Raw genomic sequence first — 14,895 nt, 5'->3', positions numbered from 1 at the left:
AAGGGGACAAGGAGCTGCCCACCACATGGCCCAGGCGGGGGCCACGCCCCACCTGCTGGGGTTCGGGGGGCACTCACGTTCTCCAGGCAGGTGCTGTCCTTGTCCTTGTGCAGGTAATGCTGCTGCCAGAAGCGCAGCAGGTTGTGGAAGTTGTTGAGCAGGAAGCCGGGGTACTTCTTGCTGTGCTCCATCCGCTGCAGCAGCCGCAGGTACAGCGGCAGCCGCTCTTTCCGGCGGGCCAGCATCAGGATCACCAGGCTGGTGTTGAGGCAGCTGACGTTCTCCTGCCAGGCGCCGGGCCATCCCAGTCAGGGGCGGGCGGGGAGCTCCGGTGGCCCCTGGCAGACCTAGGCTGCGGAGGGCCAGGGAGGGCGCCCTGCGCCCAGACCCTGCAGGGCCCCCAGCGGAGTCCACAGGCCATGCACCGAGATGCCCCCTGCCCGGGCCTGAGAGCGGACCCACCCTGAGTACCCGAGTGCCTGCCTGTCCCTCCTCCACCCACCACCCATCCCCACCCTGGTGCGACCCTGGTCATCGGTCCAGCTGGAGTCCACTCCTCCTCCAGAGTCAGCTCAGGCAGCGCTTCTTCCTGGGAGCTCTGGATGCCTGCACAGGGCAGGGGGCCTGCCTTCGGGGCAGCTGCCTCACTAACTCCCACTCGGCACTAGGCTGGGGCTGCACGAGGGAAGAGTCTCGGCCCGTTCGGCTCACTGTGCAGCCCCAGCCCAGCTCCCTGCCTCAGCAAGTGTGTGTTGGCTAAAGGAACAGAGGACAACCTTTGAGGGGTACAGCATCACCCCCGTTCTAGAAAAGGAGTGTGAAGCTTGAGGAAGGGACAGCCGTGGTTAGTCAGGGAGGGGGTGGGAGGCAACATCAAGTCCAACCCCAAAGCCTGCGCGGAGGAGGGGCGCTGAGCGCACTGGACTGGGAGTCAAGTCCTCAATGCCAAAGCTGACCCACCCGTGACTCTGGAGACTTGCTACCCCTCAGGCCCTGTCCATAAAATGGGGTACTGCTCCCTTACTGGAAAAAGTCCTCAGAATAGCTGGCAGGGTTTCCTAGGAACCAACAGATGGATCAAGATACACTGCTAGGGAAGGTGGGACAGATCAACCATCGGGCTCCAGGACGAGGGAGCCATCTCCCATATCCCGGCCCTGCCGCGGGGCCCTGCCGCGGGGCCGCACAGCATCTCACCTGGGTCAGTGTCTGCACGTGGATGATGTTGATGAGGCGGAAGAGGAAAGACATCTGCGTGGGGACCTGGGATATGTAAGCAAGCAGGCGGCACTCGGACAGGACCTCAGCAACTGGGGACAGAAGAGTCGAGGCTCGGAAGCTGGTCTGTGGCTCAGGACCAGGGACGCGCCACTCGGGCTTCCAGCCATGCCCTCCCTGGGGTCCTGACCCCGGGGCTGGAAGCCCAGGTCATGGAAGCGGCCACAGGAGCGGCGGCTGCAGCAGGAACACAGGCAGGTGCTGCCTCTCAGGAAGAGCCCACGTTCTCAGGAAGGCCCAGCCCCTCATCCCTCAGTGGGCACAGGGGCCGCCTCCCTCCGAGGCCCTCCCTCCCTTCGGCTCACCACCTGGCCCCTCTCATCCCAGGCAAAACCAGCTGGGGGGGTGGACATGTCCGGTTTCTGCATTTTGATTGCAACAATAGTTTCTTCACTTTTATTAAAATGTGTGTCTTATGAAAGGAAGCGCAGATGACAGAAAAGAAAAAAGCAGCCAGGAAAATCTCCCAGAGAGCCACGACCTTGACCCCAGCCATGTGGGCATTTGGGGCAGGTGCCTCTAGCCACTGTGGTGTGTCCTTGTGAGATGCTGGGTGTTTGACACTGGTGCAGCCACACTGGGCTGATTCGCCCAGGCAGGATGGGTTTTTCTTACCTTTCATGTCCACCTGGTTCTCGAAGCGGTCCAGCGACAGAGTGACGCAGCGCACCAGCATGTTGGAGTCTACCAGAGAGCTGTTGATCTGCTTCAAGAACACCTGGAACTGGAGTGGAGCCCAAGCTCAGACAGGTGCTGGGAGGCTCCTGCTGCACCCCAGGGCTGGGGTGGTGGTGGTGCTCGCTACGAGGGGCACCCCTTTATCCGGGCCCAGTTGTTTCTGATCAGACCAAGGTTGTGACAAAGCCTGGGCTCCTCTCATTTCCACCTCCATTGGCCTGAGCTGGCTGTGTTTCTGCCAGAGAGCCCAGGAGGTGAACAACCAAGGCCAGTCGTGCCCTTCTGGGGCTCAGCCCAGCACCCACCGCACCACATCAGGGCCAGGTCAAAGTCCCGGGCCCCCACCGTCTCACTGACTCCCAGCAGCTGCACCGACCACCCCTGTACACCCAGGGCCTAGCGTAGTCCCAGCACAGAGCAGGGGTGAATGACTGTTCACTGAAGACTGCCCACTGACTCCCCAGGGCTCTCCAATTAAAAACCAGCACCCGAAGACTAGCAAGGACCAGGGCTCCAAGATAACTTCATCTTCTTCTTTTTTTTTCTTTTTGAAGACTTTAATCACTTGAGAGCACAAGCAAACATAAGCAGGGTCGGGGGCAGAGGGAGAGGGAGAAGCAAACACCCCACTGAGCAGGGAACTCTATGCAGTTCCCAATTCCAGAACCCTGAGGTCATGACCTGAGCCAAAGGCAGATGCTTAACTGACTGAGCCACCCAGGCACCCCTCCACGACAACTTCTGAACACTGTGGCAAACCCCAGAGAGCCCAGGCTAGTCTTACCTTTGCATCAGTGTTGATGTATTTGTTGAATCTCTTGAAAGCGTCAACGTTGAACTTCATTAACTCCCCCAGAAGATCAAAGTAACTCTGAAGCACATCCCTCGACTTGCACTCGCTGTCCACAATGCAGTATAGGATGTGCTGGGGGAGGGAGAGACAGGATGAAGGCAGGAAGAAGGCTGAGCCCTGGGGCCAACAGGCAGACGTGGCTGCCGCCCCCAGGCTGTGCTCATCCAAGCTGCCCACTGCCTGCCCCTCCGTACCCCCCCGCCGCCCCCGCCAATGCCCGCCAGGGCCAGGCACAGAGCTCCGAACACATGACGCCTGCTTCGAGTAAGCATCCACACGTCAGTTGATGGAACCTGTTCCCCTGTCTAGATTCTCATCTGGGGATGCTGGGAGCTCCAAGGGTAGGGCCGGGCCTGATGCACCTCACCAGCAGGTTTGGGATGGGTTGGGGTAGGCAGCCATGAGCTCTCCTGCTTGCCCAGGGCTCCCCAGCTTGCAGGTGAGGGGAGCTGTTTCCAGAAGGAACATCAGCCACTGCCTGAACACTGAGGCCACTCAGGTAAATGAAATATAGGGTTTAAGGGCACGGGACACATTTTGACCCCATGGTTTGTCTTCATATTTATGAATAAGAAAGTTTATACTAAAATTAATGAATTTTTGTCAGGAACATAAAGCCAATTTAACTTTTTAAAGTTTTCTATGATAGTTCAACTGCTTCCATTTTTCATTTTCCTGAAGGAATGCTAATTTGGATCAATTTATTATGGATTTACAGTTCATGGGTCAGTTCCTTGTTTGTATCCCTTTTTGATTTTTTTAAAACCAATTATATCTTTGGCCATTTTGCTCCCTGCCTTTTATAAATTTTTCTTTTTCTGAAGGCCATTTTATAATAAGAGGAAATTAACTTTTGGACAACAGCAAAATATCCTCAGGGTCAAAAGGCCTTACTGGGTAACTTCAGACTCTCTCTTCACGGGCACCCCCAGCTCCCTCCAGCATCCATTAAGCACCTACGGGAACCCACAGCTGGAAGCCTGGGAGAAGTCCTAGGGCAATCTGTACTGGCATTTTAAAATAAAGAGAAGCGGCCTGCTCCTGACCAGCTGTCCAGGGCTCAGGAAGGAGAGCAACGCATGGGGCTGCGGGGAGAATGGGACACCCAACACCCTGGCTCCTCCAGGCCATTACCTCCAGAAGGCCTCGCTTCAGCAGGAACATCTGGTCTGCATAGGAGGTGGTCCCTCGGAGGAAACTCTCCACAGCCCGGGCTTGCCAAAACCTGCGACCCAAACGTTGACCCCTGGCCCAGGTGGCTAAGGCTGCCCTCTTCTGTCCCATATTCTATTCACCAAGGGGCTGGGCGACGTTTGCTGCCTCTTGATTTATTCAACATTTACTGCCCATCTGCTAGGCATCAGACCTCACACTAGGCATTGGGGACATGGTAAAGCTAAGTCCTCATGGAACGGACAGTTCAGTGGGGAATCGTCCTCAGACCATCTTGAGTCTCAGAGCAGGGGGATCTAGGACCAAAGGGCTGGCTATAGGACACATATGAAAATGCACTCTAGGTTTTGACCCTTCAGAAGAACAGGGGGACAATGAAAAGTGGGGCTGGGAATGCATGAGGAACCGGAAGGACGTGTAGAGATGAGCCACTGAGCTCACTTCTGATGGGCTGTCCTAGAGAAGATGTCAATGAGGGGAAGTCTGGAAAAGGCTGAGCTGCCCTGCGGGGGGCGGTGCATATGAGGGCACGGAGAGCCCAGCCCTGACAGAATTCCTCCCTTAGCCGGCTTCTGCCCACAGCCTTCAAGACTCATGTCAGGCGAGCAGGAGGAGCTCTGAGAAGCCCTCCCCCTCCCCGCCCACCCCACCAGCCCCCACCTAGGGAAGGGGCTTTCCTTTGATCCCTCAGTTCCCAGGGCAGGTCCTAGCTCCTAGCTCCGCTCCTTTTCATACTACATTCAAACCGGTTTCTTTTCATGCTTGTTTCCTGCAACCCAGGGAACTCCTGTGGTCAGGGGCTATAGCTCCCATTCGGACCCCCTCTGCCCCACAGCAGTCAGATGTCCAGGTTGGTAACTAAATGAGGTATTTCTAACCACCTGGGAAACACTGGGTTTCTGGGCCCTTCAGGAGTGGCAGGTGCCGGTCCCCAAACCTACCTGAAAGAGGACTCGGCTGGCTCCTTCTTCATGACCTGCAGCAGACGAGTTAGTAAGCCCCTCTTCCCATCACACACCAAACTCCTGGAATGAAACAGGGACACTGGTGACAGACCTGAGGCTGACAGGGCCCAGCCCCACTTGGCTGAAGGATTACTGTTGTCCTGGGGCCATGGGGCTGGGTCTCTCTGCTGCTTTCGTTGGGGGAAAACACCTGGAGACATTTCCAAGGCGACAGGAGGCTCCCCTGTTCTGCCTGGACCCAGAGCACCCCAAGGACTCCTGCAGTCTTAGATATGAAGAGCCAAGTGAATTCACACCACGTCTCAGGCCAGCTTTCCCTTCCCAGACCCACTAGCAGGTGATCAGAGGCCAGAGAAACCCAGAGTCCATGCTCAGAACTGCTAGAGGGAGGGCTGTTTCCACCAAAGTGAGTCTGAAATGCTGTGACAGTCTCCCAGATGGGGAAAAGTCTGTGCCAGTAGGGTGAGAAAGGGAGTACCCTAGGCCCCACGTTCCGCTCCAGCTGGCTTTGGACAAGTCCCTGTGCCTCTGGGCCTCAGTTTCCCTGTCTAGGAAACAAAGACATTAGATGAGGAAATGACTCGGACTGCATCACGGGGGAGAGATGGTCAAGCAGGCAGGGGGTTGGGGCCCTTAAGTTCCCTCTTCAAATAGAACAGCTCTACTTTTATCCCCTACAGACATTATGGAGTGTGCATGGTTTCATCTAAACAGATTTCTCCTGCTTTTTTAAAAAAAAAAAAAAAAAAAAAAAAAAAAAAAAAAAAAAAAAAGGAGGCTGAGAATTATGCCTCCTGTTGCTGGTTACAGTCCTCCCTGCCCAGACCCCCATGAGCCTGTGACCTCTCTACTGCTCAGAAGGTGACACAAGCATATCCTAGTTAATGGGACTTGACAAAGGGCAAGAAAGCAGCATGTCTGCAGAGGTGAATGACAAAGGAGCAGGCAGAGCACATGTGACTTTGGCACGTGACCTCTCCAAGTCCCTGCTCCCCGCTCTGTGAAGTGGAAGGGATGCCGGCACCCCCCTCCTAGGGTTGCTGGGGGCCCCAGGGAGGAAAGGCGGTGATGCCCCTGGGACACTGCAGCCGCCCATCAGTGAGAAACCACTGGTGCCACAGCTGTGGGCACGCGTCTGTGGGCGTGTGCCACCCCAGGGGACATGTGCAGCCACAGCTGCCGCCACCCACCTGTCGGTGTTGAGGACGGCTTCCACCTCAGGGATGTTGGCCTTGAGAGAGATGGCGCTGAGTTCGTTCAGCTCCTGGTTATTGAGCAGTAGGTACTTGTTCCTGAAACACATGGTTTGAAGGGGATAAAGGATAGGCACTGGGCTGGTCACATTCCCATGTCCCACGATGAGAATCAGAGAATCCCGAGTGCCCTCCCCGGACACCACCTGCCCCTGAGACAGCAACAGGGCTCCGGGCATGGGAGCCTCCCTGCCCTACCTCCTACCTCTCCACCTGCCGCATTCACTAACAAGGCCCCTTTCCTCAACATCTCCAGGCCTTTTGTTTGCCCCTGAACATTCCTATTTGACCTCTCAAAGGCACTTCCAAGTCAATGATGTCCAAATCAAAATCTCCATTTTGCTTCTCAAACCTGGCCCTATTCCAGCATTCCCAGCAGGGGGCCCGAGTCTGCTATGACACTCCATCCTGGGCCCTTCACCTCTAGGTGTGGTGTCACCCAAGCCAGCTTCCTAAATGGTCTCTCCCAGGAACTGATGCAACACACAGCACTCAGAGAGATCCTTAGGAAACGGGACTCTGATCACATCACTCCCCTGTCAAAAACGCTCCCACAATTTGAAACTTTTGATGATATAAAAGCCAAGCCCACCAACACAACCCACAAGGCCCTGTGGCTCAGCCACCAACCATCTTCACAGCCTTGCTCTGAGCCAACTCCCCCTTCATTCACATCACCTGCCACACTAGCCTCCCTCCTGCAGCAGATTCTTCTGTAACAGTCAGCCTCTCACTCTTCCCATTCACCCAGTTTATTACTGCCAACCCTTCGGATCTCAGCTGACAAATTAACTTCTGCAGAGAAGAGCTCCTGACAGCCTTCTGGCCAGATCACGACCCCTGTCAAATGTTCTCTCACAGAACCATGCTCCTTCCGCCAGAATCCTATCGTAATCTGTCACCATACATCCAACGATAAAATTCTCTGATTCATGCCCTTCTCCCTTTCAGGACGGTGCCCTTCATGAGAGTGGGGGTCAGAGCTGTTTCCACTCCTCACTGTCTCCCCAAAGCCTAGCACATACAAGTGCTCAGATTTAAGAGTCTGATGAAAGTTAGGGACCCAATTCCTTAGGGGGGGGGGAATGCACAATCAGAACAAACTGGTGTCATTTTTCAGAGGGTTCACCCACTTCCTGGAGAACCTCAGACAGAGAATGTCTGAAAGAGGATGGTCAACACGATCCAGACAAGAGCAAAGTGGAGGCCCCGGACCACATCTGTCCTCAGGCACATTCTGGTAGCTTATACAACACTTCAGAGGAACGTAAGCCAATGTTTAAAATTAGGGCCTTTCACAGAAATCTTAATTTCGAGCTTCCCTTGGGGGAAAAACTCAGAAGCTATGCAACAGTGGGCCTAGTTTCCTGTATACCCATAGTGGGCCAGAGCTGAGCAGTACTGCCTGTGTGTTCCAGCTCACCAAAGTCCCCACTATACTGTCCCTAGTGCCAAGGTCAAGGGTCAGTTGCTACTCACTCCTCTCCTGCACTGTTTTTCCTATAGCAGAGAATCATTCTCTTATATATTCTCCATTGAAGGTTGGAAAACAAAAAAATGAGAGGGCGAAAGGTGTTTCCAAAAAATGGGAGTGGGTACGTCTCCTCGTGCAACTGAACACTGTTCCCCCTGTTCAATCAACACTCAGCCCACTCTGCCCACCTGAGGTCCCCATGAAGAGCCACGCTGTCCGCTCCTTGTTCAGAGCGGCAGACAGCTGAGAGATGTATCAACTCCAAGGGTAACAAGGGGCCAGCAACATCCGTACTCACTTCCTAGGCTGGCCGTGAGGGCCCGGGGCAAGCTCAGCACCGGCCGCGCACAAAGGAAGGGCAGTGCCAGCAGCAGTGCCCAGCAGCACGTCATGTGAGTGCGGCCGCCCACACTGGCTGAGGTGGCAGCAGCTTGCACGGCTCCTGGGTCCTCCCAGGCTGTGATCAACAGGACAGGGAGATGAGACAAGCTGGTGCAACACTCTCCTTCCAGGGACGGCTGGTACTTACTCGTGATGGTCGCTGAAACTCTGGAGAAGCCGCAAGAACTGTATCTTCAAGGTGATGTCCTAAAACACACGTGTACCCTTGATGTTCAAACCATGGTCATGCTGTTCCCAAAGGAAACAGAACACTCTGCCGAAAGCCTGGGCGTGTCACTGATTCTCTGAGCCTTTGTCTTCCTACACCATGAGGACTTCTCTTGAGTCAGAAACCCTTCGCTGACCTCCACATCTGGCCAATAGCAGAGTAAGCTAATGGGGACCCCTCCTGCTAATCCCTACCCCTGCCAATACTTTGGATTAAAAAAAAATAACTGCAATTCTTTAAAATGTGAGGCTAAGTTCCTAACAAAGGAAAATCCACGGGAATCAGAGATGAAGAGAGGACTGGGCTCAGAGTAGGAAGCACGAGAGCAATGGAACGCAGCTCGGGGAGGATGGAGAAGTGGAAATGACACTTACTCACCCAGGGCCTGGGTTTTAAATGCCCTGCAGGGACTAGACAGAAACCTGAGCCCACATAAAGCCCAGTATACACTTCGTGAAAAGAAGGGTTAGAAAACCCCCACTTACCAGTCCAGGGAGCTGGCATGGCTGCCTCTTTCTGTGGGGGTAGTGCTGGTGGTGGAGGGAGCCTGCAGGAAGCTTCTGGGCTCATACCTCCAGGGCCAAGGTGCTCAACATAAAAATTTGCCCTGGGACATGTATGCCTAGTGTACCCGGCAGACAAAAGCAAAGTCTCTAAAGAAAAACTTCCAGGGCCCAGGCTATACTGCAGAGCATGAGGCAACTTTCCATCCCAAGATGAGTCTGAAGACTCAAATACAAACATTAGCACCTCACGAGCAATCCGAGACCATAAAAAAAGTATTACAAGCAATAAAAGAGATGGAATGCAATAGTACAGAACATTAATGTAATGAATAAATACCAAGTAGCTTTTGACAAATAGCCAGCTGTCTCAAAATGCAGAATATATTCACTTGAAATTTAAAACTCAGATGCATGGGCTGAGAAGTAAAATCTGACAAGGCTGAAGAGAAAACCAGTCAGCTGAAGATAAGACATGGAGGAAAATCCCCAGAGCATGGCACAGGACAGGGAGGACCTACGGCACTGATGGCTGTGTGGCACTTTCAAGTCCCAGGGTACCGGCCCCTTTGTGGTGGTGACCAGGCCTCCACATGGCCCATGAAGACAGCAGCCAAGGGAGTGGGACTTTCCTTTTGCAAGAAATAGGCTCAGAGATTCAGTGACTCACTCAAGCTCTCCTAACAAGCTGCGCAGCACACGGGCCTCCCGACACCCAGTTCAATGCTCTCTCCAGTACACCATAAGAGAGGCCAGGCAGAGGAGAGCCCTTGGCCCCTTTAAAAAAGAAAGCATCCTAAAGCCCTTTTTGGCTACAGACCATTGGTGGTGCACAGTTTCAGGGGGCAAAACTACTACCGATGGATGGATGATACAATGGGGGAAGAGTACAAAACAAGGGAAACTTGCTACTAGGTCATGGTGTGGCGAACCCTTCCTGGAGAACAGTGAGCGCCCCATTTTGGAGGTATGCAAGAGAAAGTTGGTCACAGGGCCTCCAAAAGGATTTCTGCACAGGCGGAAGGGCAGGAGCAGACCCTTCTCCAAGGTGGTTTCCACTTATGGGATTATACAGACTTTATAAATTAGAAAAAAAAATATATATATATTTAAAAATTTTTTTAAATCTAAAAAAATTTAAATTTTTAAATTTAAAATAAAAAAAAATATATATATATATATAAATTGTGTGGGGTGTGTGTGTGTGTGTGTGTGTGTGTGTGTCTGGGTGACTCAGTCGGTTAAGTGTCTACCTTCAGATCAGGTCCTGATCCCAGGGTGGGATCGAGCCCCACACTGAGCTCCCTGCTCAGCGGAGTCTGCTTCTCTCTCTCCCTCTGCCCTTCCTCTCTGCTCATGCTCTCTCTCTCTCTCTAAATAAATAAAATCTTTAAAACTCAAAAATTAAAAAACGAGATTTCAAAGGGTCATCAGCAGATCTTGAAAGAACTCAAGTAAAGCTTATCTGTTGCCACGCCCCCTGCTCACCGGGCTGCAGTCACAGTTCTGGTTGTGACCGTGGAGGACGAGGGCAGATGCTGAGTGCTTCCTCCAAATCAGCTTGTCGAACAAATTATTGAGCCCAGGGATCAGCTTGAACTCTGCGATCATTCTGTGAACCTGGATGGGGTAGGACGATAAAAGCATTACAACAACCGCGCTGCAAATATCCCTCAAAGCCTCATGCCTGGCATGTACAAAACAATCTTTAGGACAAAGAAAGAGACAGTCAGTAGGGACTGCTGAGGTTTAAAGAAAATCCCCCGCTTAGCCTACCCCCTCACTGCACTCTCACTATGCACAGATACACTTTTACTCTCCACTCACACATTCCCCACAATACTCCTAGGAGACATATTATACGGTGGGTCCTCTTTTAAGAACACGAGTTTGGATTCAGAGAGCCCTGGGTTTGATTCCCACCTCCAGCACATATGAACTTTATAACCCTAATCAAATCTCTCAGTCCTTCTAGTTTGTTCCCTCCTCATATCATTAAAAAATAAAAATAGCCCTCATGCTTCGGAGTAGGATAAATTTCAACTGGAGGCAAGATAAACATTTAAAAAAAAAAAAATTAAATGCTAAATATCCTAGAAAAATATACGCAAAGAATTTTTTTAAAAAATGACCACACAATGAGAGAGACTTTCTGAAGTAGTAAGTCTATTAAGTAAATCTAGAAGGCAAAACAGACAACCATTCAATTCAACCATGTAAACCTTTAAAAATGCTCTGTGGCAAAATTCACAATAAGCAAAGTCCATACCATGACTCAAAGTCCATACTGTGACTCTCAAGTCATGGGCAAAAAGCTAATTTCTTCTCTAAGGAATCCTACAAATCTCTCCTTTTTAAAAAAAAAAATTTTTATTTTATTTATTTGAGAGAGTGAGAGAGCATGAGAGGGGAGCAGTCAGAGGGAGAAGCAGACTCTCCATCAAGCAGGGAGCCCGGTGTGGGACTTGATCCTGGGGCTCCAGGATCATGACCTGAGCCGAAGGCAGCTGCTGGACAAGGGAGCCACCCAGGCACCCGGAATCCTACAAATATCTTAAACTAAAAGACCAACCTTACAGAAAAAATGGGCAAAGGCTAGAGACCGGAAAATAGAAGATATTCTTCAATGTATGGAAAGTAATAAGCCTCACTTATAATAATAAGAGAAATTCCAATCACCACCACTTTTTCAGATTAGTAAAGAAGAAAGTTTTATAACACTGTGCTGGTGAGCTTGGCCTTGGCCTGCTCTCACACTGCTGCTGGGAGGGCGTACTGGGTACCACCTGCGGAAGGAGGACATTTTGGTCATATCTCTAAAAATTACAAACACATAGTCCCTTTGTGCAGCGATTCTTTTAGGAATTTATTCTCAGATCCATATACTAAATGACATATGTATAAAGTTGCTCATGGTAGGATTATTTCCAATACCAAAAGAACAGATATAAGCTATATTCCCCATCAATGAGGATTAGTTGCATAAATTATGGTATATCCATTCAGAAGGGTATAGCGTACCAGTAAAAAAGAATTGAGCCTTTTCACATTTAGTGAACATTCACCAAGATTCAATATTAAGAAAGCAAACATGGGGGTGCCTGGGTGGCTCAGTTGGTTAAGTGTCTGCCTTCGGCTCAGGTACGATACCAAGGTTCTGAGATCGAGCCGTGTCAGGCTCCCTGCTGAATGGGGAGTCTGCTTCTCCCTCTCCTTCTGCCTTTCTTCCCCTGCTTATGCTGTCAAATAAATAGAAAAATATTTAAAAAGAAACAACAACAAAACAAGAGAGCAAATACGTACATGCTATACTACTGATTGTGTTAAAAAAAAAAAAAAGGAAGAGGAATACATTTGCTTTATTATAAGCATAAAATGTCTCTAGAAGGATACATAAATAACTGGTAAACTTAGATGCTTCATGGAAGAACCAGAATGTTCAGGACCAGAGAGGAGAAAGGCTTCACTGATACTTACTTACACATTTTAATATAGAACTATGTAAATTATTTACCTATCAAAAAAAATTTTCTTATAGAAAACTAAGCTATTACTTCTTCTTCTCCGGGCTATTGTAAGGACAAGGTCAGAATATATACGTAAAGTCCTGAGCAAGGCACCAGTACATACTAAATCCCATTTTACAAGGGGAAGGGGAAGTTGAGCAGGACCAACCTGGGCAAGGCAGTGGTGGAAATGTCACCCTACCTACCTCAGGTGTTCTGATCCTAAAGCCCAACCCTTCTGGACCCACCACAGCTGTGAGTTTATCTCAGGAGACCAGAACCTGACAAAGACGTGACCCTGAGCAACGTTCTTCTTTGAGCCTGAGTCCCCTGACAGAAAATGAGGGATATCCAAGCTGCTGAAAGGATTTAGTGTAGTAATGTGGGGGAAGACCAGGGCCTAACGGACAAGAAGTACTGGATGGATTATTTACATTCGCACCAAATGCAACTCCTAACATTTGGGGCAGGTTTCCAGTCTAGTGATTTCAACTTAGCCAAGACTGGCCAGACAACTTGGCCTGATGGCCCAATAATAAGCACTCTGATGAGGAGCCTTCTGGGAGGCCTGGCCAGGGAAACCCTTCCCCTCGCTGTCCCAGGCTCGGCGGGGTGCGTGCACACAGTGCAGGGCACACAGGAGGAACACAGTAAATGCCAACTGTGCAGATGAGGCCGCGACAGCCTAACACTGGCTCTCGGGTGAGCAGGGGCCGGCGGCCAGGCCATAGGCCTTCCAAGAAAGCAGCGGCTGTAATCATGCAGTTTAGAACTAGACACCGCAATGACTGATTCATAAAGTCTTAGTAACAGGAAGGCTCAAGGAGCAGGGGACAGTCATGGGGGGACAGAAGGCAGAGTCATGGAAGCAGAGTCTAAATCCTGGCCCTCCTGATGCCTAGAGCCTGAGAGCACACCCCTTTTTGTACCTGGGTTTTCTCAAGCAGCAAGTGAGGGGACAGAGAATTACCACCTGTTTTATAACTTCCCAACTACTTGAAAATTCAAATAAGAATAAGTGTGAGATTTTCTCAAAAATGGTACAAGCACTCAACACATGTAAAGCACAGTGACTATTATTTTCTATATATATTCCATGCTGAAGGAAGGAGCTTTGATACTGTGGAGGTCAGGGAGATATCTCATCCATGGTCCTGGTTTTAAATACCAACCATATACTGACAACCCCCAAAGTTCTAGCTCTAGACCCAACCTCTCCCCTAACTCCAGGTACAGATACTCCAGGTGCCGGCCAATACTTTTTTTTTTTTTTTAAGATTTATTTATTTATGAGAGAGAGAGCATGAGCAGGGGAAGCGGCAGAGGGAGAGGCAGAAACAGACTCCCTGCTGAGCAAGGAACCTGATGGGGGACTTAATCCCAGGACCCTAGGATCATGATCTAAGCCGAAGGCAGATGCCCAACTGAGCAAAGCAACCAAGCGTCCTCAGATGCCAATTCTAACAGACACTTCAAACCTAACTTGTTCAAACTAAATTCCTTACCTTTCTCCCTATGCCTCTGTCCCTCACCCCCAACTCCCTAACTCACAGTCTTAACCATCTCAGTCAATGGCCAATCCATCCTCCCACCTGCTTGGGCCAAAAACCTTGGAAGAAGTTACAGGGTGCCTGGGTGGCTCAGTGGGTTAAAGCCTCTGCCTTCAGTTAAGGTCATGATCCCAGGGTTCTGGGATCAGCCCCACATTGGGCTCTCTGCTCAGCAGGGAGTCTGCTTCCTCCTCTCTCTCTCTCTGTCTGCCTCTCTGCCTACTTGTGATCTCTGTCAAATAAATAAATAAAATCTTTAAAAAAACAAAACAAAAAAAACCTTAGAAGAAGTTAAAGAAGTTACCCTTAATCCCTCTCTCATGCCCACATTCAAACCTGCAGCAAATTCAATCTGTTCTATCTTCAGAATATATCCAGAACACAAGAACTTGTCACCACCCCCTTCCACCAACATGCTGGTCCTGGCTACGATCATCTCTTCCACAAAGCAGCCAGAAGGAAACACCACGATGTCCTGAAAATGGCCAATGAAAGCCCGACACGGTCTGACCCCCACAGTCCCTCCCCACCTCTGCCTCGATGCCTGTTCCCTACTGTCCCACCAACCCACTGGGTGGGGGGGGGCACTTCCCACTTCGGCACTTGCTCCCTCTACCAGGTAGGCTGCCAGGGTATCAGCGTGCCCCGCCCCCTCACGTTCCTCACAACGTCTCCATGCTGCATGTCAACTTTTCAGTGAGTCTCCTCCCTGGCTACCCTGTCCAAAACGGGGATGACTGTGACCGTTTGTTGTGACCGTCCAGTGTCGACTGAAAAAGGAGCTTAAGGACTGTTGAGTGCCCCGCCCCCATCACCTACCTTTTCTCATCCACAGGACAATGATTGGCCGGTGGAGAAGGCCATTTCTCTGCCATCTTGAAGAGGAGCACTATATAGTTCCAGGGCTCTCTTTCTCCCTTTGGAGGTTACAGACCCTTGCTCCTCCCTGTTAGAACTGCTTCAAGGGTCAGGGAACCTCAGCATATCCGGAGCCCCTGAAGTTGCTCAGTTTTTGTAATCCAACACAGCTCTGGGCTCTGGCCTTCACCCTG

At 50.9% G+C, this 14,895-nt stretch overlaps 1 protein-coding gene across 1 annotated transcript in view; it reads right to left on the bottom strand.

Annotated features, from left to right (window-relative positions):
- Window positions 1-14,895, bottom strand: part of TRPC4AP (transient receptor potential cation channel subfamily C member 4 associated protein) — a 72,692-nt gene that overhangs the window by 989 nt on the left and 56,808 nt on the right. Inside the window, exons 10-18 of the mRNA XM_059133441.1 lie at window positions 10,276-10,407; window positions 8,204-8,262; window positions 6,138-6,239; window positions 4,924-5,007; window positions 3,944-4,034; window positions 2,741-2,881; window positions 1,894-2,002; window positions 1,198-1,310; window positions 78-284 (exon numbers count right to left, since the gene is read on the bottom strand). Of these exons, the coding sequence (XP_058989424.1) occupies window positions 78-284; window positions 1,198-1,310; window positions 1,894-2,002; window positions 2,741-2,881; window positions 3,944-4,034; window positions 4,924-5,007; window positions 6,138-6,239; window positions 8,204-8,262; window positions 10,276-10,407 (1,038 nt within the window). The remainder of the gene's footprint in view (window positions 1-77; window positions 285-1,197; window positions 1,311-1,893; window positions 2,003-2,740; window positions 2,882-3,943; window positions 4,035-4,923; window positions 5,008-6,137; window positions 6,240-8,203; window positions 8,263-10,275; window positions 10,408-14,895) is intronic.

Source organism: Mustela lutreola, chromosome 9, assembly GCF_030435805.1.
Source record: "Mustela lutreola isolate mMusLut2 chromosome 9, mMusLut2.pri, whole genome shotgun sequence".
NCBI classification, from domain to species: Eukaryota; Metazoa; Chordata; class Mammalia; order Carnivora; family Mustelidae; genus Mustela; species Mustela lutreola.
Note: the sequence above shows the minus strand (reverse complement) of the source record. Positions and strands in the feature narration are given on the sequence as shown.